Source organism: Canis lupus, chromosome 26 (assembly GCF_011100685.1).
Source record: "Canis lupus familiaris isolate Mischka breed German Shepherd chromosome 26, alternate assembly UU_Cfam_GSD_1.0, whole genome shotgun sequence".
Lineage (NCBI taxonomy): Eukaryota > Metazoa > Chordata > Mammalia > Carnivora > Canidae > Canis > Canis lupus.
This window is the reverse complement of record NC_049247.1, coordinates 31,084,940-31,108,381: the sequence shown is the minus strand read 5'-3', so window position 1 is coordinate 31,108,381 and position 23,442 is coordinate 31,084,940. Positions and strand designations below refer to the sequence as shown.

The window sequence follows — 23,442 nt, the reverse complement described above, 5'->3', positions numbered from 1 at the left end:
GAAGCGGGCGCAGGGCGGACCGGAAGCGCGGCGTCTGGAGCCGAGTGCGCATGGGCACGGGGTGCGGTGGGTCCTGGGGCTCGGGTCCTGGTCAGGTGGCCGCGGGAGGCGGGCTCGGGACCCCTCCACGTGCGCACCAGCCGCGGCCCCGTCCGTCCCTGCTCGAGCCCGCCCCGGCCTCTCAGGCCTGGCACCGCGAGTCCCACCAGTCTCGGCCTCATCTCTGCTTCCTTGCGTGCCCAGCATCCCCGCCCGTCCAGCCCCCACCGCCTCCGGGCCCCTCGCCTTGGCGGCTCGGGGGCACGTGGCCCTGAAGGTCCAGCGCCCTCGCGGCTCTCTTCCGTGTCTTCCTAAGGACCCTTCCCTCCACCAGATCGCTGTGTCCGTGTGCCCAGGCCTGAGCCCTAGATCACTGGGTGATCTCGCCCAGGCTCCTGGCTTTAAATACCACTTGTATCCCTTGATTCTTATCACTAAACGTCCACACTTCCAGACCCCTGGCCTCTACTTAGGTACCACAGATCTCAAATTTAACATGTCTGGTCAAAATAGCATTCTCCTTACCCCATTCACAGCCCCCCCCCCCCCCCCCGCCGTTTCCTCAACTGTACCACTAGCCAGTCACCCAAAGCCAGTGGTCCTTGCCCTTTCTCATCTCATAGCTGCCTCCTCATATTCTAGATTTCGATATAAATGTCACCTCCTCAGAGGGACCTTCACTGACAGACAACCTACGCATACGTGTCTGCATACTCAGCTCCCATTGGACTTACCACAACTTCTAACCCTGTTACTAATTTGATCTGTGCACTGGTTAGATACACATCCACAAGGATAGGATGGAAGCTCCTTAAGAGTAAGGACCCCAACCATTTGGTTTATTATCTCCCAAGCAAGGTGTGGGGCATACACAGAGGTTCAACAAATATCTGCTACTGTCCAGCAGTCATCAAGCATTTTGTGAGGACTCCTCTCACACGCAGGTTTGATTCTATAGCTGGTGTGTAAGATGGGTCCCATCTCTGAAATTCCATAGGGGGGTGCCCTAGGGTTGTTAGTTGAAAACTAACACACCAGGAGCACCTGGGTGGCTCAGTCAGTTAAGCGTCTGCCTTTGGCCCAGGTCATGATCCTGGGGTCCCAGGATTGAGCCCTGCATCCAGCTTCCTGCTAGGCAGGGAATCTGCTTCTCCCTCTCCCTCTGTGCTCTCTCAAATAAATAAATCCAAAAAAAAAAAAAAAAAAAACCAAACAAACAAAAACAAAAAACCCTAACATACCTAACATACCAGCTTATTGGAAAATAAGGGAGGGAACAGATCACTCTTTCTACACCCACACCTGGATAAGGCCTGGTTTAGGGGCCTAAGCTAGGAAAAACTAATAGACTTGCAACTCAGTGCGGTCAGTTGAGGCCCCAAAGGGGCCACAGAGTCACTGTAGGGGAGGACAGCAGTCTCATCACTCATTTCAAAGTGCTGTGGTTGGGGCGCCTGGGTGGCTCAGTTAAGTGTCCAGCTGCCACTCAGGTCATGATCTCAGGGTCCTGGGATAGAGCCCTATATCAGGCTCCCTGCTCCTCCCCACTCATGCTCTCTGGCTACCTAAATAAAAGCTTTAAAACAAAAACAAAAAACCAAAGCGCTGTGGCTGAATTCCCATGTAGAGTGCAAGCAAGGGGACTTCACAGTAGCACAGACCTGACCAATTACTGTATGCAGGCTCAGGCCGAGGGGGCCTCAGGCTTGCACTCCCCTGACAGCCTCTTCAGGGCTGGAGGAAGCCCATGGGATTGCACAGCCTCTAGGGAGCCCAGCACAAGTAAGGCACCTCCATGGGAACTTTATTCATTCCTTTAGCCATGGTCTGTAGGGAAGAGGCTATGGGCCCCTCTTTTGGGGCACAGACTCTGTGCTGCTAGGATCATTCTCAGAGTCATCTTTGGGTCTTGGCACAGGCTGGAACTTGAGCAAGACAGGTGGGGTGAAGATGGAGGCCTTCACAGGAGCAGGTGGCGTCTCCTCGGTATTGGGGGAGCCACTACAAGCCGAGGTCCTGTGCAGGAGACAACCAAGACATGTCCGTGAGGTGGGATACCAGCACAGAAAGCCATCAGAAGTACATACAACAAAACTTCGGGCTGTGGGGTGGCTCTCAGTACACTGCTACTTCCAGAACTCTTTTCCGTGCATGGTTATTCCAGGCTGTTCACTGCAGTAATGTTTGGGATTGTGAAAACCTGGCAACAACCTAAACGTTCCTCAGGGAAGGGACCGTGGATGCCACATAGCAGGCTGTTCTGCAGCTGCTGAAGGAATGAGGTAGGTCTGTATATCCCAGAAAATAAAGATGCCCCAATAGTACAGGAGTGGGAAAAAGCAAGCTGCTAGGAAGTGTATGCAATCTTATCCTGCTTTGGTTACAAAATTAACCAGTGTATTTGTGTGTGAGTGTATGAGTGTGTGTGTGTGTGTTAGAAGCGTACATGTGCAACTCTTAGCATCAGGGGCCTCTTATAGTTTACATATTCATTTCTCTATTGTGAACCTTTTTCCATAGAACATGTCCTGCTTTTGTAAACTGTTTAAAACCAATTAAAAATAACCCATTTTTGATGATAGCATCATGAGAAGACAGCTCACTCACAAAGCAATATCTCACAAGAGCCTAAAACTGTCCCCATCAGTGCAATGTCTTTTTTTTTCTTAAAGATTGTATTTATTTATTCATGAGAGACACAGAGAGAGAGAGAAGGAGAGAGAGAGAGAGAGGCAGAGACACAGGCAGAGGGAGAAGCAGGCTCCATGCAGGGAGCCCGACATGGGACTTGATCCCGGGACTCCAGGATCAGGCCCTGGGCTGAGGGTGGCGCTAAACCGCTGGGCCACCCAGGCTGCCCCTCAGTGCAATGTTCCAATGAGCAAGAATGGTTGAGGAAATATTCCATCCACTGGAGCATTTTGTATCTATTACTATTGGCGAATTTAAGGATATTTCTAAAGAAACACATTCCAGAGCTGGCTACAACACTGTCTAACAGGACACTCTCAATTAGGTAACAGACTACCATATGTGTATATGCACGTTTCTCCATGGGGAAAAGACAAATGTATGCTAATAGTGGTTATTTTTGGCAGTGGGATAATAGTGATTTCGTGTATTTTCTTTTGTGTGCAGTTTCCAAATTGTCTAAATAAACATATTGTTTTACAATCTGAGAAAAGAGAGTCTTTTTGAAACCTGTTCATACTGTTTTTCTTATAATTCCATTTCAGGAAAGGAAAGTCTGCCTTTGGCCCAGGGCATGATCCCAGAGTCCCAGGATCAAGTCCCACATCAGGCTTACTGCATGGAGCCTGCTTCTCTCTCTGCCTATGTCTCTGCCTCTCTCTCTCTGTCATGAATAAATAAATAAAATCTTTTTTAAAAATAGAAAAAGCTAGAAGGTATCTCAACAGCAATGCCCTGATGATGGTCCAGCCCTGGTGCATGGCCCCACAACTCTTTACTTTCACATTTTGCTTCATGACAACACTGCACAATGTGTTTGCTGACAACCCCTTCTGTCACCCAGCAGTCACTTTCCAATACCCCCACCCCACCTCCTTCTGATCTGACTGGATAGCCTATTGCTTCCACTTAGACATAATTCATGAATCTACATGGTCAGGTTTTTTTTTTTTTAATTTTTATTTATTTATGATAGTCACAGAGAGAGAGAGAGAGGCAGAGACACAGGCAGAGGGAGAAGCAGGCTCCATGCACCGGGAGCCCGATGTGGGATTCGATCCCAGGTCTCCGGGATCGCGCCCTGGGCCAAAGGCAGGCACCAAACCGCTGCGCCACCCAGGGATCCCTACATGGTCAGGTTTAATCATGTTTATAATTTTATGTCCACAACATAATATTCCATAATTAGGTGAATGAAAAATTTTTTAAAGATTTTATTTATTTGGGGACACCTGGGTGGCTCAGTGGTTGAGCATCTGCCTTCGGCTTGGGGCATGATCCTGAGGTCCCGGGATTGAGTCCCACTTCGGGCTCCCTGCATGGAGCCTGCTTCTCCCTCTGCCTGTGTCTCTGCCTGCCCCTCTCTCTGTGTCTCTCATGAATAAATAAATAAATAATTTTTTTTAAATTTTTATTTATTTGACAGAAAGAGAGAGCACAAGCAGGGAGAGCTGTAGACAAAGGGAGAGGGAGAAGCATACTCCCTGCTGAGCAGGAAGCCTGACCCTGGGATCTTGACTTGAGCCAAAGGCAGACACTTAACCAATGGAGCCACCCAGGTGCCTCTAGGTAAATGCACGTTTAAGCTGTTCCCAGTTTTTCTCCTTTTAAATGACACTGCCCTAAACATTTTTGTACACAATTGCTTTTTTCTTTCCCTTAATCATCTCCTTGGGGCCAGTTTCCAGGACTAAAAATACCAGATCAATGGCTCCTGATGTTTTCATACACTGCCTTTCAAAAGAACCAACCTTATACTTTTGTGCTTCAAAAGATGCCCCTGAGAAAGTGAGAAGACAAAAAAAAAAAAAAAAAAAAAAAAAAAAAAAAAAAAAAAAAAAAAAAAAAAGAAAGTGAGAAGACAACCTACATAGTGGGAGGAAATATTTGCAGATCCTATGTCTGATAAGGGACTTGTGTCTTTGGCAGTTCCTCAAGAGTTACCATACAACCCAGCAACTCCACTCTTAAGGATATACCCAAGAAAACTGAAAACTAGGTCCTTGCAGACACTTGACCACAAATGTTCTAACGGTATTATTCATAAGAGCCAAAAAATGGAAATAACCCAAATGTCCGTCAAGTCACGAATGTGTAGAGAAAATGCGGTATATCCATACAATGGAATACTGTTCAACCGTAAAAAGAAAGTCAACCCATAGAATGTGCACCACCGAAAGGAACCCTGATGTGAACTATGGACTTCTGGGTGATTATGATGTGTCAGGACAGATTCATCAGTTGTTAACACATGCATCACTCTGGTGGGTGGTGTTGATGTTAAGGGAAGTGATGCCATGTGCAGGCAGGGGGTGTATGGGAACTCTCTGTACTTTCAATGTTGCTGTGAACCTAAAACTGCTCTAAAAAAAATTAAGTCTTAAAAAAGAGATTAAAAAAAAAAACAGGAAATTCACGTTAACTAACTCAAATTTAAATATTTTTTAAATAAAAAATAAAATATATTATCTTGGGGGTGCCTGGGTGGGTCAGTCAGTTAAGCATCCGACTCTTAGTTTCCTCTCAGGTCATGATCTCAGGGTTGTGAGGCTCCGTGCCCAAAAGAGTCTACTTGAGATTCTCTCTCTCCCTCTGTCCCCACCCCCATTGCTCACATTCCTGCACTTGCTCTCTCTCTCTCTCCAAAATAAATAAAATCTTTAAAAACAAATAAATAAAAATAAATTATCCTGCCAACTAAAACAGATTCAGTAGTGACACATGCCACAATGTGGATGAACCTTGCAAACACTAAATGGAAGAAGCTAGTCACAAAATACCATATTATTGTATGGTTTCATTTATATGAAATGACCAGAACAGGCATATCCACAGAGAAAGTAGTTAATAGCTGCTAGGGCTGGGGGATGGAGGAATTGGGGGTGATAGCTAAGTGGTGCTAAGGTTTCTTTTTTAATTGTAGTAAAATATATATAAAATTTACCATTTTAATCATTTCTAGGTATACAATTCAGTGGCATTCATCAATGTCCTGTGACCATCACCACTTATCTATTTCCAGAACTTTTTCATCACTCCAAACAGGAACTATAGTACCAATTAGGCAACAACTCATTTCCTTCTCCCAGTCCCTGGAAACCTTTCATCTATTTTGTCTTTAGGCCTCTGCCTATTTATTTCATGTAACAAGAACTACAATAACTTGGCCTTTTGCACTGGCTTCTTTTGTTTCAACATTCTATTATATGGATAGATCACAGTTTGTTCATCTTGGATATACTTAATGTTGTTTTCTCCTTTTGGCCACTGTGATACTGATACTGGTGCTATGAACATTCACGTGCAAGTATCTGAGTCTCTACAATTCTTACAGGCGTATACCTGGGAGTGGAATTACTGGATCATATGGTAATCCTGTTTAACATTTTGAGGAACCAAAATGTTTTTTCCACGGTGGCTGCACCATTTTACACTCCCACCAACCACACAGTTGAGGTCCAATTTCTCTACATGCTCATCAACATTGTCTTTTTGATGACAGCCATCCTAGTGGGTGTGAAGTGGTATTTCACTGTGGGTTTTCACTTGCATTTCCCTGATGTCTAATGATGTGGAGCATCTTTTCCTGTGTTTACTGGCTATTTGTATGCCTTCTTTGAAGAAATGCAAGTCCTTTCTCCATTTTTTTGGAATGGTTCTTTTTTGTTGATTTACAAATGTTTTCTCCCATTGTCTTTCCACTCTCTTCTTTTTGACATGATGGAAATGTTTTAAATTTGGATTGGTGGGACGCCTGGGTGGCTCAGTGATTAAGCATCTGCCTTCGGCTCAAGGCGTAATCCTTGAGTCCCGGGGTTTGAGTCCCACATTGGGCTCCCTACAGGGAACCTGCTTCTCCTTCTGCCTATCTCTCTCTCTCTGTGTCTCCACAAATAAATAAATAAAATCTTCAAAAAAATTAAAAAATAAAATTGGATTGTAGTGATGATTGCACAAATGTTAATATATAAAAAGCCACTAGAGTGGACACTTTAAAAGGGTGAGTTCATATGATGCTATATGCAAATTATCTCAATAAAATAATTTTTAAAAGGACAAAGTCAATTTATAGTATTTTCACAGGAAAAATGAGTCTCTTCCTAAAGCCTTGCTAGCACAGGATCCTCTTTACTTAGGGCTTTTTAATAGGTATGTAACATACATCCTAGCAACCTTAATGTGTACATCTTTCACTACTAAGGAAGCCAAAAACATTTTTAAAGGTTTGCTTACACTTTGGGTGCCTTCGTGGATAAATTTTCCATCAACTAAATTTAGAATCCTCTTTATAGAACTGTGTAGGTTTCTTACATAAGAAGTCATTTGCATTCTCACTCATTGCTAGTGGGAATATATAATGGTATAGCCACTTTGGTAGTTTCTTTAAACATATTATCACCATATGATCCAGCAATCATTGCTCCTCGGTAAGAGAGTTGAAAACGTGTGTCCACACAAAACCTGCACGTAGATGTTTATAGCAGCTTTATTCATAATTACCAAAACTTGGAAGCAACCAAGACGTCCTTCAGTAGGTGGATGGATAAATAAACTGCAGTACATCCAGTTACTCAGTGCTGGAAAGGAACTATCCAGCCATGAAAAGACATGGAGGGACTGTAAGTGAAAGAAGCCAATCTGGAATGGCTATATATATAGGATTCCAAGCAAATAACCTCCTGGGAAATGTAAAATTATGGAGACAGTAAAAAAGATCAGTGATCGTCAAGGGTTAGGGCAGAGGGAGGGATGAACAGCTGGAGCAGAGACGATTTTGAGGGCAATGAAACTATTCCATAGGACACTAGAATAGTGGATACATGTCATTATATGTTTGTCCGAACCCACAGAACATACAACACCAAGAGTGAGCCCCAATGTATGGACTCTGGGTGATAATGATGTGTCAATGTAGGTTCATTAATTGTAAGGTGGAGGATACTGATAGTGGGGGAGTCTGTGCCTGTGTAGGGGCAGGGGGATATAGGAACTTTCAGTACACTCTCAGTTTGCTGTGAATCTAAAACTCCTCTAAATAACAGCTATTTAAAAAAAACGAAAGTCATTTAATGCAAGGAAGCAGCCAGTTTAAATATAAATATACACTTTGAAATAACACTCCATAGAATGCCATGGAAATGCTCGACAACTCCGTAAGTAGCAAAAAACAGGTGATTAAAACAAACAAACCGGGGATCCCTGGGTGGCGCAGTGGTTTGGCGCCTGCCTTTGGCCCAGGGCGTGATCCTGGAGACCCAAGATCTAATCCCACGTCAGGCTCCCGGTGCATGGAGCCTGCTTCTCCCTCTGCCTATGTCTCTGCCTCTCTCTCTCTCTCTCCCTGTGTGACTATCATAAATAAATAAAAATTAAAAATAAAAAATAAAACAAACAAACCACATATTCAATAAATCCCTGCTTTGTAAAACAGATATATATAAAGCGTAGGGCTGCCCACAGTTGATGGACTTATTCCCTTTCTAGTGAGTCTCTGAGCTGCTTGTCTCCAATTCTCCTCATTACAAACACTATGAAGGGGGAGAGACTTTTCCAGTACCTGATTACATTAGGGTCCTTTCATGAAATGCAAAGAACATTTTTCTGGCCCTTGTGCACACTGCTATGATGCCATCAAGCCACATAAGCCAGGATGATGTCTGGCCCCACAGAGGCTCAGAGGCATGCTTACCAGGGGAAGCCAGGGCAATGGAGCTTGTGCGCACTGTTTCCAGTCAGGTATGAGAAATGGAAGCCTCCGGGGTTGAGGACCAAGGGAGTCAGATCAACCATGTGGCTGCAAAACAGGGTAGAGAGGGGAACATCAGCTCTGGGCTACTCCCAGGCAGGCCCTCCCACAGGGACTCCCGCACACAAAGCAGACCCAGAGCCTCGCCTCCTTCCCTGTAAAATGGGAATAACAGCCCCTCAGGATTGTGATGAGGATTAACAATAAGGTGGGGGGAAAATGAGAACCAAGTGTGGCACACAACATGCTCCCTAAAATGCTCCTTTCATTTTCCCCAAACTCAGAATCAATTCCTTCCACCTCTTTGGGTTCGATGACAGGCCAGCCCAGTTTAATTTCACTTCTGACCTTGCAACCTCCAACTTCTCCATCTGCAGGAAACAAAGGAAACCTTAGGACAAGTCTGGGGGCCTCACTGGAAACAGAAACCCCCTTATACAAGAACTAGGGGAACCATGTGACCGTCATTCATCCAGCAAATACACTGGGATCATCCTTGAGGCACCCACCTTGAGCTTGGTGTTAGGGGCATGGGGATGGGATGGGGGCTGCCTGGAGTGAGATGCGGGATAAGCAGGGGACAGGAGAGGCAGGAGCACCGTTAGGAGAGCAACGCAGAAGCACTTAGTGAGTGGCAAGGAGAACACCACCCATGAGGCGGGGCAGGCACAGGGCTGGAGATGTCCAGGGGTGGCACCCCAGGATTCTGCCCAGTGTTTTGGTGGCTGCTTTGCTCAGCTGAGACCAAGCAGGTGAACCTCTGTGCCTCCAATCCTTCAACCAGAGCAGATCTCCCCCGCCCCTTTTATCTGCTTTATCCATCCATGTTCTACCCAAGATTTTGCCTGCAGATAGAGTTCTGCTTAAAAACAAAGTTCTAAAAAAAAAAAAAAACAAAGTTCTGAGAGTTAGCTGGCTGTGAGCCTGGGAGAGCCTCTAGGGTGGTTCAGCCTCTGCCCCTCTCAGGACCACGTGGAATGGGAGATGAGCTCACTGACCGATTTGCTGGGTAGTGGAGGGAAGGGGCCAAAGGCCCTCGGCATAGTGTAGACAGGGGGTGATGGGGCCACCGCAGAGGCCATGGTGGTGGTGGGTGACAGCAGTGGTGGAGGTGGCAGCAAGGTTGGTGCCAGGCATGGGGAGGTTGACCGATCTCGCAAGAGGATGGGTTCTGATTTCAATTTTGGCTTTCTTCTCTTCTTCTTGGCATCTGTGACAAAAGAGACCAATGAGTGTCTACCCCATGGCCAAAACAGGGTAGAGTGGAGGCCAAACAATGGTGTAGGTTCTTCACAAGGTTCTTCCCGCAAGGGGCACCACATAAGAAGGTCGAGAGCCACCACTGAGAGGCACCAACATGTACTATCTCACCGACCCCATATCACCTCATGAGGGAAGGGTACTTTTGTCTTTCTAAGAACTGGAAGCTCCAACTGTGCAAGCCACAGGCGGGATCTATACCCGGACTATCTAACTTCAAGGCCAGAATTTCAGGGGAAGTAACAGAGTATCACCACCAAGGAGGGCAGGACTTGTCCCAGGCAGGTGAGTCTGCTACCTACCCCCAAGCATTGTGGAAAGCTCCTGAGTCTGCCAGCACCTTCATGGGGTGTTCAGGCCCGGACAAGGGAGTGAGTTCCCAACTATACCCAACTCTAGGGCCATCCTGAGATTCTACAAAGCTCCTTTCTCTGTAAAGAAACCCGTACATAGGAGGCCTTACAGAGGTGGGCTCAGGGAAGGAATCTTTGAGTAGCAGGATTCTGGGACCTGCCCCCCTCCTCTTTCCACGTTAGGTTTTCTTCCTATATTCAACAACTCTGGCTATTCTACTGTTCAGAGCTAGAGGACACCAGCAAAGTGGGTATGAACAAGTGCCTCGGGATCCCCGGGTGGCGCAGCGGTTTAGCACCTGCCTTTGGCCCAGGGCGCAATCCTGGAGACCTGGGATCGAATCCCACGTCAGGCTCCTGGTGCATGGAGCCTGCTTCTCCCTCTGCCTGTGTCTCTGCCTCTCCTTCTGCCTGTGTCTCTGCCTCTCTCTCTCTGTGTGACTATCATAAATAAAAAAACAAAACAAAACAAAAAAAACAAGTGCCTCATGCAGCCCATTAAAAGGGCTCTTTGAGAATGAGGATCACCACCACCAGGGAGCACCTGGAGGCTAAAAGCCCAAGCCCCAGGGCAACCCAAACCTGAGTTCAAGTCCAGACTCTATTATGTGACACTGTTGTCACATAGCTGGCTACCCTCCCTGGGCCTCTATGTCTCTTCTGTAAAATGAGGTTAAAGAGCATTGACACTACCTCAGGAGGCTGCAGTAAGAGCTATATATGCTGTGGGTCCATCAGAAGAAATGGTGGAGCATTCACACTCAGCACCAGGGAAAGTAGGTTTCCCAGGTGAGCAGGGCCTCCTAATACAACAAAGAAAGCCCCTCTGCCACTAGCTAGTGTATCACTGAAGACAAACACACAAAGAACTGAACCCAAATCTAATCAAGGCTTTAGAGCAACTGTCCAAGAAATACAGGCAAAAAGGAACAAGACAGCACCAGTGGACCCCAACAACAGATATAAATCCGCTAAGTGGAATGCCCCAAAGAACAACACAGTTCTTCAAGTTGACAGCATGAAGGAGTAAGGTGAGGGCATCCTACCTCAAAGGGACTTCAACAGACATGGCCATCCATCACCTGCCATCCCTATGTGGTCACTAATGTGGCCCCTGCCATTTCACTCTCACAAGTGTGCCAACGTGGACACAAAGTATATGGCCATCCTAGTGAAAAGGAACCTCAGAGGACCTAACAACCAAACCGAGTATCAGCTATGCTAAGAAATTATTGTCAATTATATCTGGGGAACATTGTGATTACAAAGTATTTTTTAGTATGTAAAAAAGTATTCTAAAGTATCCAAGAATACAACGGGTGTCTGAGACTCCCCCTAAAATGCTCCAGAAAAGGCAAAGTGGGGGCAGCTCAGGTGGCTAAGTGGTTTCGCGCCGCCTTCAGCCCAGGGCCTGATCCTGGAGACCCGGGATCAAGTCCCACGTCAGGCTCCCTGCATGGAGCCTGCTTCTCCCTCTGCCTGTGTCTCTGCCTCTCTCTCTCTCTGTTTCTTATGAATAAATAAAATACTTTAAAAAATAAATAAAAGAGGCAGCCTGGGGGACTCAGCAGTTTAGCGCCGCCTTCAGCCCAGGGTCTGATCCTGGAGACCCTGTCCCAGGTCAGACTCCCTGCATGAAGCCTGCTTCTCCCTCTGACTTTCTTTCTCTGTCTCTCATGAATAAATAAAATCTTTAAAAAAAAAAAAAAAAAGAAAGAAAGAAAAGAAAAGAAAAGAGAAAAAAGAAAGAAAAGAAAAGAAAAGAAAAGAAAAGAAAAGAAAAGAAAAGAAAAGAAAAGAAAAGAAAAGGGAAAGGAGGGTACAGGTATAAAGAGTGAAGCAGGCACAGCAAGATGGGGGATAGCTGCTTAACCTGAAGGCTGACAGGTACCCGAGTGTTCACTGCAGTCTGCAGTTTTGTGCATGTTTGTTTTCATAATAAAGACTTTAAGAATAAACGCTTTTTTTTTTTTTTTTTTTTATAGATTTCAAGCACAGAACCAGGGATAAGGGAACATGGGTCAGGTTTGCGGGGTTACTGGAGCCCGGCAGAGGCTGAGCCTCACCCTGGGAGTAGAGATGCACGCGGTGGATGCTCCTCTTCAGCTGCTCCAGGCGCTGGTGCATCTCCAGGGCACCCATGCTGTTGCAACAGTTCAGCTCCCCCTGCACTGCACAGAAGAACTTTGCCTACGACCAGGGGAGAGGCAGGGCAGGAGGAAGCCCGGCGCGTGAGCCGCCTGCCCGCTGCACTCCCCAGCTGGGGCGCCTGGGGCTTCTGGAAGACCGTGCAGCTCCAGCTAGTCCCCAAGGCGCCCTGCCGCCCCCCCACCCCCATCGCCCATCCTCGGGGCGCGGCGGGGCCCCGCGCCGGCTCGCACCCAGAAGAAGGAGAAGAGCCCGCGCCGCTCGTACTCGGCCAGCTTGGCCTTGCGCACCACCCTCTCGGCCAGCGCGGGGTTGCGGTCGATGCTGCGGAAGAGGCGGCGCAGCGCGCGCTCCGTGCAGGTGGCCGCCTGCCTCTCGAAGTCCTCCTCGGAGATGAGTCGGCAGAAGGTCACGCTCTGGGGGAACTCGCGGTCGAACTCGTCCAGGACCTCCATCCCTGCGGGCTGCGGGCAGGCCGGGCGGCCGTCGGGCGGGGCCTCCGGGGCTCCGGGCGCGCCGCCCCGCACCCGCCTCGGGCCGGGGAGAGGGGCAGGCCCCGGGGGCGGGGGCCGCGGGGGCCGCGGGGGCCGCGGGGACGCACCTGCTGTCGGCCCCACAGCCGCCGCGCCGACGCAGCCTCCCCCGCCGCGGCCAATCCCCCGGGAGCTCGCGAGCCGGGAGCCAATCCGCGCCAGGCGGCTGCACGTGACAATGCCCACCGCTCTGGGCATGCGCCCTGGCGCCTTCGACGGGGCAAACCGCGCGGGGGAGGGGGGCTCCCGCTGGGCTCCCGCAGGGCGCGATGGGGGAGCGGGCCACTGCCACGCAGACAGATGGCCGGCGCCCGAACCCTCCAAACGCCCTCAGGGCCCAACCCCCTCCCCAGTCTGGCTGCTCGCCCTCCCTCCCTCCGCGCGGTGTGTAGACAGCACCCCAAGGACTTCACTCCGCCCCTAACGCCTCTGGCCCCAGGCGTCGCCGGTCCTTCCCGGTTCTCTCCTACGTCAAACCCACCCCTCCCCAGTTTCCATCCTCCCTTCCCCCCTATAACCAACCACTCTCTACTCGCGGTTGCCTCTTCACCAGCATCTCCAGGGGCTCCCTATGCGTTCCCAAGGTCTTTGTGGTACCATCTCGGATGATCTTACCCCACTTCTTGGTCCCAACTCAGAGCTGACTTAACCCTAACCTGCGTCTCAGGCTCTGACCTCCCTTGAGGTCCGCGACCACATCCAAGTTTCCTCTGGGGACGTTTCTGGGGCATCTCACGCTGAACAGATCCAGGTGGGCACACAGCTTCTTCCCTCCCGATCCCGAATCTGCTTCTCTTCTCCCTCTCCTACTTGGCCAGCCTTGTCAGCACCATTCACCCCAGCCACCGATGAGGGGGTCCACCCTGGATTGCTTCCTCTCCATCGCCTCCACAGCCCTTCACTCCCCTCAACCTGAGATCCATTGAGGCTAAAGAGACTTTTTACCCTCCACTGCCAAACCACCAACCCTCTAGGTTCTGCTGTTCCCAACAACATAGGAGATGGCCCTCACTTCCTCCTGCTTTGAGGTCAGAGAGCAAGATGGAAACAACCAAGGAGGAAACAAATTTTAGCCTAGAGGTGCAAACAGACTTAGTACACATGGGTTCAAATCTTCATGCTACTTCCTGACCCTGTGTGACTTTCAAAGTAAGACTTTACTTTGAAATACATAGTATGGACCCTTTTATATACAGCACAAGCATCCTCTCAGGAGTCAAACAGACTCTAACTAACACCCCCCCCCCCAGGTTATGCTAATAACACTTCACACTGTATGTACTTAGTTGTATTTTTTAAAGTTGTATTGGCCCCCAACTCAGAGCCAGGCACTGCCAAGAGAAATATAAAAAGCGACATGTCCCTGCCCTCAGGGCTCCCAGTCTAATGAGGACTTCAAACACAATGAGAAAGGTCGATCTAACAGGCTCTGCTGGAGGGATATTGGATGCTGTGGAGCCCAGGAAAGGCTTTCCTTTGAAACATTTGAGCAAAGCCCTGAGTTCACAAGCATCCACCAGCAAGGGCCAGAGACGGCTGTACGAGGGTCTCCAGACGGCGGGCACAGAATCTACACAGAAGGAAGGATGCCCACCTCCAGCCATCGATGCCTGGTCTTCCTTCCCCCAGGATGGGTGGGGGTGAAGCTGACATCTTGATGTGCCCTGCCAGGGGTGAGGGGTACTCCCAAATGCCCATCTGGAAACCTAGGCCTCCTCTCAAAGGAGACAGGCTTGGATGACTGTCACTGGGCACATAAAAGCTTTTTGCATTGGGGCAGGTCCTGATGGAGGAGGTGGCCTTGCAAGCACGCCTAGGGCCTGGCTCCTTGGCAATCCCCCTGGTTGTAGCTGTTAGGATGGGCATGCCTAGGCACCTCTTGGTCCCTCCTGCAGTCTCAGGGCAGGCATACCTCCCTGTAAGAGAACAAGCTGGCATGGTTGATGGGAATCACCTAATGGGCTTCTTAGCCCGAGTCCATCCACCCACCCCAGATAGTACTGCTCCTAAGAACCCAGGTTTCCTCTAGAACCTGACCCTCCCCAAGCCTCCAAGGAGGGCTGGGTGTAGTTCACTTATACACGGTCAAAGTTGGGCTGGATCTAAGTCAGGCAACACTGGGGGTCTCCATTTCTCCACAAGGCCCTGACCAAACCTGGAGTCCCCAGTCTTACCCAGGGAGTTGGTGTGCAAAGATCTTCAAACCAGAGCTTTTCTGAATCCAGGGCCTCTGTCCCTGCTCCTGTCCGCCATAACCCTGAAGGAGAATTTGTGGGACAATCCCCCAGCTCTGCACTCACCTAATCCTGTGATGGAGGGTCCAGTCTACTCCTAGCTGCTAGGAAGTGGAGTGAGGCAGCAAAACTCCCTCCCCTCCATGCGGGGACTAAGGGTGGTGGGGTGGGCCTGACCGATGCCCTTTCATCATTGCACTGCTTCCCAGCGGCCCACAGTAGTGCAACAGGGAAAGAGTGTCAGGCAGGCCTGCCGGCGCCTCTCTCAGTGGTGGTCCGAGGATCTGAGGCCTGGAATGCAGGCCCACTGGGGTGGGGCTTCTGCCTGGGGGAAGGGTGCCCTCTGACCCTAGAGGCCCAGGCCTGGCCGAGATCTCAAGTTTCCATGGAGAAGGGAGCGGGCTCTGGAGGGGGAGGGGAGGGCCTGCAGGCCCAAGGGGCCCGGCCTGGAGAGGGAGTTGGTGGTGTGGGGATGGGGGGCGTCCCCAAGGCTGGTCCCCGATGCTTTGACAATATCATTGCACTGCTTCTCAGAGCACAGTAGTGCAACCTCGTCAGAGCACCTGGGGCCAGCAGGGGGGACTCCGCGGCCCCCAATAAGCTCAGGGCGGGAAGCTCAACCGTGGGTGGGTGGGGCTAGAGGCCCGGTCCTGGACCCCAGGGTGGGGAGGAGGCTTTCGGCAGGGCTGCGGTCCTGGAGGTCGTCGGAAGGTCCCAGACCTTCCCCCGCGCGCTCCACATTGCGGTGCGGGAGAGACCCCAGACTGAGGGGTAGCTCCAGCCCAGGAGCGGGAGCGGACGGGGGAGGCGGCGCGCACACAAAGGAGAGGGGCCCGCGCTCCACCGCAGTCCGAAGCCCACTCGCGCACGAAGCGAGGGTGGGTCCAGCCCGACGATCCTGCGCCCTCACTGGGCCCGCGGCCCCGAGAGAAGGACGGTGGCCCCATTAACGAACGCGCCCCTGCTGGCTCAGGCCCCCATCCCTGGCCCCTGGCCCCCAACTTGGGCTCCGCGTTCAGTCCCGAGTCTGCCTGGCGGCCCAGAGCGGAGCAAGGGGACCAGGGAGGCTCCCCGCCCTTCTGGAGCCCTCTGCCCGGGGAGGGCGCCGGGGGTCCGGGCTGCGCCCCTCCGCACGGTCCCGCCAGTCGGGTCGCCCTGCCTGTGCCCTCCTCCTCGGGCCCGGCTACTCACGCGGCGGGACCCCCGCTCCGGACCAGGCCGGGGCAGGGCGCGGGCGGTTAGCGGGAGGAAGGTCCCGGCGGTTGTTGGCCCCCGCCGCCCGCGGCAGGACGACCCCGCACCTCGTGGCGCCCTCTCGCTCGCCGGCTCCATCTTTAACCCGCTGACAGTCGGCGGGCCCGGCCCCCGGCTCCTTAGCATAACGCGGCGCTCATTGGCCGGAGCCGGCGCGGGGCTTCGCCTCCCGCGCGCCTATTGGCCGGAAGCGGAGCGATTTCAAAATAGCCTCCGGGCCCCGATTGGCCGCGGGCGGGCCGAGGCCCCGGCTCCGTGGTTTTAACAATGAGTACTACAAACACCGTCTCCCCATTCATAACTTATCAAAAGGAATTTTGCCCGCCTTTTCTCAGCTCCGGTCTCCGCGAGTTTAACAGCGGCGCGGGCGAGAGCGCCTGGGAGCCCCGAGGGGGGCGCCGTCCGCGCAGCTGAGCCCACGGGGAAGAGGGCTGCGAGCCTAGGAAAACGCCCGAACCCCCAGTCTCGTCCTCTGTGGAGCAGGGCCGCGGGCTGCTTCGCTTTGTGCGCTGACAGCGCTCCCCGTGCCTCCCAGACGACATATTCGGCCGCAATGGGCTTCCCGGCCGGGGTAGCACCCCCGCTCCCCACCTAACCCCATCTCGAGTGCTCGGATTTGCCTGAAGCTGCCCCGTTAGGCCTGAGCTGCAGAGATCGGGTCCTAGAGCCCGTGAAGCCTTGTGGATCTGTGGGAGGTACAGGCAAGAGGATGTCGGCTTGAGTCTCCCCACCCCACCCCACCCCCCGGCCCCCAGAATGTTACCCACTTTGTGGATAAGCATTGAGTAAGTGCGTACCCAGGGCTGATAACCCAGAAGGATGTATACACCGTTCAGCGCTCACAGCTGCAGTGTAGGGGCCGGGGGGGGGGGGGGGGGGGGGGGGGGGGGGGGCCGGAGGACTGCTTAGGCTACAGTGCATCGCCCCCCCCCCCATTTTATTCTCTCAGCCCAATGGCTGAGAGCAAGTATTTCTGAGGCAGATAGAGCTGGGTTTCAATCTTTACCAACCTGCCACCTCCTCTGAAAAATTAAGACAATTGAACCTGCTTCATAGAGTTGTTGCCAGGAGCAAATGAGATGCTGTGTAAATCGTTGGCCAAGTGCCTGACACTTAGTGCTCAGTAAATGAGTGTTCTGCTGCTGCTGCTGCTGCTGCTGCTGCTGCTGCTGCAATTTAATTTTTGGTCTTCTCCTACATTCTGTCTGGAGCCATCTTACACGCTCCCACAGCTCCAGCCTTGGCTCCCCAAGAATTCCTACATGCTGTACACTGATTCTGCTATTAATCTAGTTGTACTGCAATACTGTCGAAGGTCAGGTGAGTGACGGGAGAGGAGCTTAAACTTGTAGACAATGCTTGAGAGGTTTGGCAGTGGAGGGCTCAGGAGGTCTGTGTTTGCCCAGAGCAGGACTCATGGGTTGAGAGGGTGGGGAAGTAATGGTCCAGGGCCTAGGTATGACCCACCTCCCATCAAGTCTCACAATTGGCTAGAGCTTTGCACCCACCCCCATAAGGCCAATTGATTTCTCACCTGCAAAGTGCTCTGCCCACACTCCTCCAAGCCCCTTCCTTGCTACCCCCCAGCTTCTCCTTGGGCTCTTGAATTCTCATTCAGGAAAGTAGCACTCTGTACCCCCAGCAGCTGCTTTAAATCCCTCCCCTCCTACATACATATTCAGCCTCCCTGGGAGCAATTAGCAAGTCCAGGAAGCCTGTAGTCCCTTCCATAACCTCTAGAGGTCACCTAAACACCAGCAAAACTAACTTCCCTTCCTTTATTAGGGCGGCCCTCCTACTGTTCCTGCCTTTAAGTTGCAATGCTTTGCCTGCGGGAATTGTGCCTCTCCTTCCAAGAAACCTCAAATCTCGGCAGGTAGCAGTTCTTTGTGGTTACCTTCCCTGGCAATACTCTTGAAGTTTTGTTATCTCCTTGGGACCCTGGAAAGTTGCACCAGGGGCTTAAGATGGCACATGCCCAGGCAGCGAGGGTATGAGGCCTTAACATGGAAGGTTCATGAAGCTCAGGGGCTAGGGAACTGGGGTCATCTGCCATCAGATGACCAAGGACGGAGAGGGGTGATGTGATGACGATGTTGGGAGTACATGAAAGAGCATCAAGGGCAGCCCTGGTGGCCTAGCGATTTAGCGCTGCCTTCAGCCAGGGGTGTGATCCTGGAGACCCAGGATCCAGTCCCACGTCAGGCTCCCTGCATGGAGCCTGCTTTTCCCTCTGCCTGTGTCTCTGCCTCTCTCTCTCTCTGTCTGTCATGAATAAATAAATAAAATCAAAAAAAAAGAAAGAAAGAAAGAAAGAAAGAAAGAAAGAAAGAAAGAAAGAAAGAAAGAAAGAAAAAGAAAAAGAGCATCAACGTTTGGATGGGTTTAGCTGTCATTCCGTGTTGGAGACAAAAAGTTTTGCACTAAGGGAGAGATGGTGAACCAGGTCAGGAGGGCTGGCACCCCCTGGTACCCCCCCATCCCCAGACTCACAGCAAAATATAATCACAGACTAACATTCTTTAATCACAAAGGCACTTGAGAACCCCTACAAACCCAAAGTCTCCACCAAGAGTGGTCCTGCAGATGCCCCACCCATCTGTGGCACTCAGAGTTCATCATGACCTGCAGAGGGATCCACACTGGGCTTGATGAAGATGCCTTCCATGGCCTTCCACGTATTGTGTGTATTGGCGCTGGGCATGCCATGCACTTCGTGCTGCCCACGGATGGGGCTGCCGTACTGCTCCCCAGTGACTGACAGGAACACAGAGGTGCCCACGTGCTGGAAGCGCACAGCGGCCTCCCGCTCCCAGTGCTGCCCTGAGCAGCGCACGGTCCACAGATCCAGGTCGTCACCCTCACCGTCTTCCCCAAAGGCGCTCACTTCCTATAGGTACAGGGGGTAGAAGGGCAGTGCTCATCACAGAGGGCACACTAGGTCCCCTGTGGTCCCTTTGGCAGCAGCACTCACACCCAGGGCACGGGGCCTTGGTTCCTTCCCTGTACCTTTCTGAGCCTCAGCTTCCACAGCTGCAAAAATAGGACACTACTGCCACCACCTCCAGCACCCAGTAGGCTCTTCCCAAACGGGTGTCTTCAAACACATGTACACCCTACCAAACCAGACACATCTGTCTGGGCAGTAACCCTTGGCCCTCAAGTAGCTAAGGCCTCCTCCTCCTGTCTCCTTTCTCCTCCATGTTTCCCTTCAAACTTCTCTGAGCCTCACACAGCATGATGTCCAGCCCCTCAGGCTGACAGGTCTCTATTTCAGTCTTTCTTCTGACAAGTCCCCCAAGCAGCCTCTGTTCCTACCCACTCCCTCCCTAACCCCACAAGCCCCTCAAGCCCCTCCCACCCAAACTCCACCCCTCCACCTCTCCAACCCTCAGTTCCAATGAATTCCGTTGGAGCACAAGGCCCTAGTCTCCCCTCTGTGGCCTGGAGAACTCCTACTCGGCCTTCCAGACCCAGCTGGGAGTTCCTGCTCCCCTGCTGGGTTTCATATTCCCCACCCCAAAGGCCTTGTGGATCCCCTTCCAGGATCCAGCTCACCCCCCAGGACATGAGCTATCTAGCCGGATCTCCCTTCCTGTAGTCACCCCCGCAGAGGCGGTGCTCAGTAAACATTTCTGGGCTGAAATGCTCATTTCGCAGAGGAAGCTGAGGCTGAGAGCCACTGACAGGAAGTCTAAATTCTGTCCCCGGGCCCTACACACACACACACACACACACACACACGGAGCCTCACCTGGTTATTGGACAGCGGCGAAGGAAAGTGGTGCGTGTGCAGGTTCTTGCCGGTGAGCACGTGCGTGAGCCGAACCGCCTGCCCGCAGCGCACGGGGGACCCGCGCGGGCACCCGCCCTCCGAGCCGCCGCGGATCCGCCAGTAGCTGTTGGCGTCGTCAGACGCCTCCACGCCAGTCACCGATTGTTGGCCGCTGCCTAAGGAGAGACACCCCCCCCCACGCACCCCGGGGTCGCGGTCAGTCTCTGAACCCGCTGCCCTTGGCCCGGACGCCGTAAACTCCGCAGGACAACGGCTCACTCCCAACCCCCAGCTCCGGCCCTGGGCCCCCCGCTGACCTCCCGAGTCCCTTGGCCCGCAGCTCCTGGACGCCTCGCCCCCGATATCCCGAGGACCCCCCCCCTTAAGACGGTCCGGCCCTAGCCCCCATGGCCCCTCCCAGAAACTCCAGCCCCCCAGCCCGGCTCCTCGACGACCCCCCGCTGCCACCCCACCTTCAGACTCCCAGCCCGGGCTCCGCCCCCCGACGATGCCCCGGGCCCCGCGCACCGGATCCGTATTTGATGTCGTGCGAGTGCAGCCGCACCCTGTGCTGCGTGTTGAACAGCTTCAGCACCGACCCGCAGGTCACGAGCCTTGCGCCGGTCTTGGCGGCACCGCTGCCCGGCACCAAGAGCGTCAGCAGCAGTCCCAGAAGCGCCGGTCCGGCAGCTCGGCCGCGGCCCGCGCTCCACATCGCCCCGGCCGAGCTCCGGCAGCTCGGGCCCACGGGACGCTTCCGTCTCCGCCACCGGCCAATCCGGCTCTGACAGAACCAGTGGAGGTAGCCAATCGCCAGCCAGCACGGCGCTCCGCCTGCATTGCCATTGGGTCGGCGTGGAGGGGATCCGCCCCCAGCTTTCCAGAGCGGCGACTGGGAGGGGGCTGGAGACACGAGGAGAGTTTTGATTGGTCCACGCTTCCGAGGCCTCACCAATGAACGCCAAGGGAAGTCCGGAGCGGCGCCAAGTGGTAAGAGAGACGCTGCCCACCTGAGCTGTAGGTTCGGGCGCCGCATCCGGGGGCCGCTGAGCTCCCGCACACCTGGCTGGGGACCTGCGGATCCTGCGGACACGTGTTCACAAAACTCCTTGATCTTGGATCCTCGGGTCTTCAATCCGATCTTCCCTGTCGGACTCTGGGTCCTCAGCTTCTGGGTGGCTGAACCCCTAGATTCTGTGGTCACAAGGCCGGTGGATCTCAGATACTGGGTCACTTGGTTCTTCAGTCCCTAGATCTCAGGATTAGTTAATTCCCTAGTCATTCGGTCACTGCCTCCTTTCTGAGAATGGGTCACCTCGGTCCCTGGATCCTGGAGTTTTTAAAGCCCCCTGCCAACTCACTGACTCTTCTCGGGGCCGAATTATATGCACTCGGCCATCGGGCAGCAGAGGGCAGCAGGGATCTGTGGTGCTGAGGATAATGATAGGTTTTCACCAGAAAGCCCCAAAGTTTCTTAGGAAACCAGAACTGTGGGAAGCCAAGTGACTGTGGGAACTAAGGGTAGGTCACCATGTGTGCCAGGTTTCCGATGTGAGTGGGTCGCTGTCTCAGTGCCTTCTCGGAGGGCTTTCTGCTCAGTCTTCAAGGGCGGAAAACGTATATACGAATGTTTATTTATTCATTGGTGAAACAGTCTTTCCTTTTTTTTTTTTAAATTTTGTTTATTTATTCACGAGAGACACAGAGAGAGAGAGGCAGAGACACAGGAAGAGGGAGAAGCAGGCTCCATGCAGGGAGCCCGACATGGGACTCCATCTCAGGTCTCCAGAATCATGCCCTGGGCGGAAGGCGGTGCCAAACCGCCTAGCCACCCAGGGCTGCCCCATTGGTGAAACATTCTTATGTTGACTTAACTCCAGGCCCTGTGCTGGGGGCCACTGGGAACTGGCTCTGGACTACATTAATCAATGGGCTGACTACCCATGCACTTGGGGCACCAACAAAGCAGAGAGAAAAGTTTGTGTTTAATTAAATCATTCAGAATTTTGCATTCAGAAAATCCAGAGTAGAGCCATTTTAATTACAGCAACATGTTATTTTAGGGTTTTCATGTTTAATAGTTTCTATTTTTAATTACATATAGGAGGAGAGGTTTGATCTTTTCAGGATTTAGGGTGTCTGAATTGCTAAAGGCCTGCCCTGGCATTGACAGACCCAGCACTCTCTTGAGGGGCCTCCAATCCATGGTGGAGGTGCTAGAGTATAATCTGGGAAGGAATGGATATGTCCTCTTGGACATACCAACAAGCATCACAGACTTAATTAAATGTCCCAAGCAGAATCCTTGGTCTCCTCCCTCAAACTTTTCTCCCTTCCCCCAGAATTCTGAGTCTCAGTAATGGCACCTTCATTTGCCTTGTTTCAGCCCCCAAACTGGGACTTATCTTTAATTCTTCTTTACCACATTTTGCACATATCACCCAACATGTCTTTTCTTTTTAAATTTCATTTATTTATTCATGAGAGACAGAGAGAGAGAGAGGGAGAGAGAGGCAGAGACACAGGCAGAGGGAGAAGCAGGCTCCATGCAGGGAGCCTGACGTGGGACTCGATCCCAGGACTCCAGGACCACGACCTGGGCCAAAGGCAGCACTAAACCGCTGAAGCACCTGGGCTGCCAAACATATCTTTTTTTTTTTTTTTTTAAGATTTTATTTATTTGGGGCAGCCCAGGTGGCTTAATAAACTAAAATAAAATCTTATTTTATTTATTTATTCATGAGAGACACAGTGAGAAGGGAGAAACACAGGCAGAGGGAGAAGCAGGCTCCTCACAGGGAGCCCAATGAGGGACTCAATCCCGAAACTCGGGGATCACACCCTGAGTCAAAGGCAGACGCCAACAGCTGAGCCACCCAGGCATACCTCACCCAACATATCTTGATGGCTCTAACTTCAAAAGAGATTATAAAGCTTCTCTCCTGCATTCCTTATCAGCTTCCTAATCCAAGCCACTCCATCTTCTGCAGATATTGACCATTGTCTCCTAACAAATTTCTGTACTTCCACTGCTCAGGCCCCTCCAAGTCATTCTCCATGAAGGAAAATGATTTATACTTAGAAAGCATATATCAGGTGGCACCTGGCTGGCTCAGTCAGTAGAGCATATGACTCTTGATCTAAGGGTTGTAGTGAGTTCATACCCCACATTGGGTGTGGGAGCCTACTTGAAAAAAATTAAGGCAGCCGGGTGGCTCAGCAGTTTAGTGCCGCCTTCAGCCCAGGGCCTGATCCTGGGGACCCGGGATCAAGTGCCACGTCGGGCTCGCTACGTGGAACCTGCTTCTCCCTCTGCCTTGTGTCTCTGCCTTTCCTTCTCTGTGTGTGTGTGTATCTCACAAATAAATAAAATCTTTAAAAAACAAATAGCTTATCTAAAAAAAATAAA

At 51.9% G+C, this 23,442-nt stretch overlaps 2 protein-coding genes and 2 non-coding genes across 4 annotated transcripts; all 4 read right to left on the bottom strand.

Moving 5' to 3' along the window:
• Nucleotides 1-1,822: 1,822 nt before the first annotated feature.
• Nucleotides 1,823-12,963, bottom strand: LOC608641. Its single transcript, XM_038575991.1, has 7 exons — nucleotides 12,839-12,963; nucleotides 12,471-12,701; nucleotides 12,156-12,279; nucleotides 9,475-9,686; nucleotides 8,777-8,847; nucleotides 8,420-8,524; nucleotides 1,823-2,055 (listed from the first exon to the last, which is right to left on the bottom strand). The coding sequence occupies exons 2-7, from the start codon at nucleotides 12,690-12,692 to the stop codon at nucleotides 1,881-1,883; spliced, it is 909 nt and encodes a 302-aa protein (XP_038431919.1). The 5' UTR covers nucleotides 12,693-12,701; nucleotides 12,839-12,963; the 3' UTR covers nucleotides 1,823-1,880.
• A 2,220-nt stretch (nucleotides 12,964-15,183) lies between these two features.
• On the bottom strand, nucleotides 15,184-15,243 carry MIR130B (microRNA mir-130b). The gene has a single exon (NR_049292.1). It is a non-coding gene; the product is annotated as a microRNA mir-130b (primary transcript).
• Nucleotides 15,244-15,496: 253 nt separating this feature from the next.
• MIR301B (microRNA mir-301b) lies at nucleotides 15,497-15,572 on the bottom strand. Its single transcript, NR_049442.1, has one exon. It is a non-coding gene; the product is annotated as a microRNA mir-301b (primary transcript).
• Nucleotides 15,573-18,760: 3,188 nt separating this feature from the next.
• On the bottom strand, nucleotides 18,761-20,803 carry SDF2L1 (stromal cell derived factor 2 like 1). The gene is made up of 3 exons (XM_038575990.1): nucleotides 20,562-20,803; nucleotides 20,013-20,209; nucleotides 18,761-19,148 (listed from the first exon to the last, which is right to left on the bottom strand). The coding sequence occupies exons 1-3, from the start codon at nucleotides 20,746-20,748 to the stop codon at nucleotides 18,867-18,869; spliced, it is 666 nt and encodes a 221-aa protein (XP_038431918.1). The 5' UTR covers nucleotides 20,749-20,803; the 3' UTR covers nucleotides 18,761-18,866.
• Nucleotides 20,804-23,442: the final 2,639 nt, after the last annotated feature.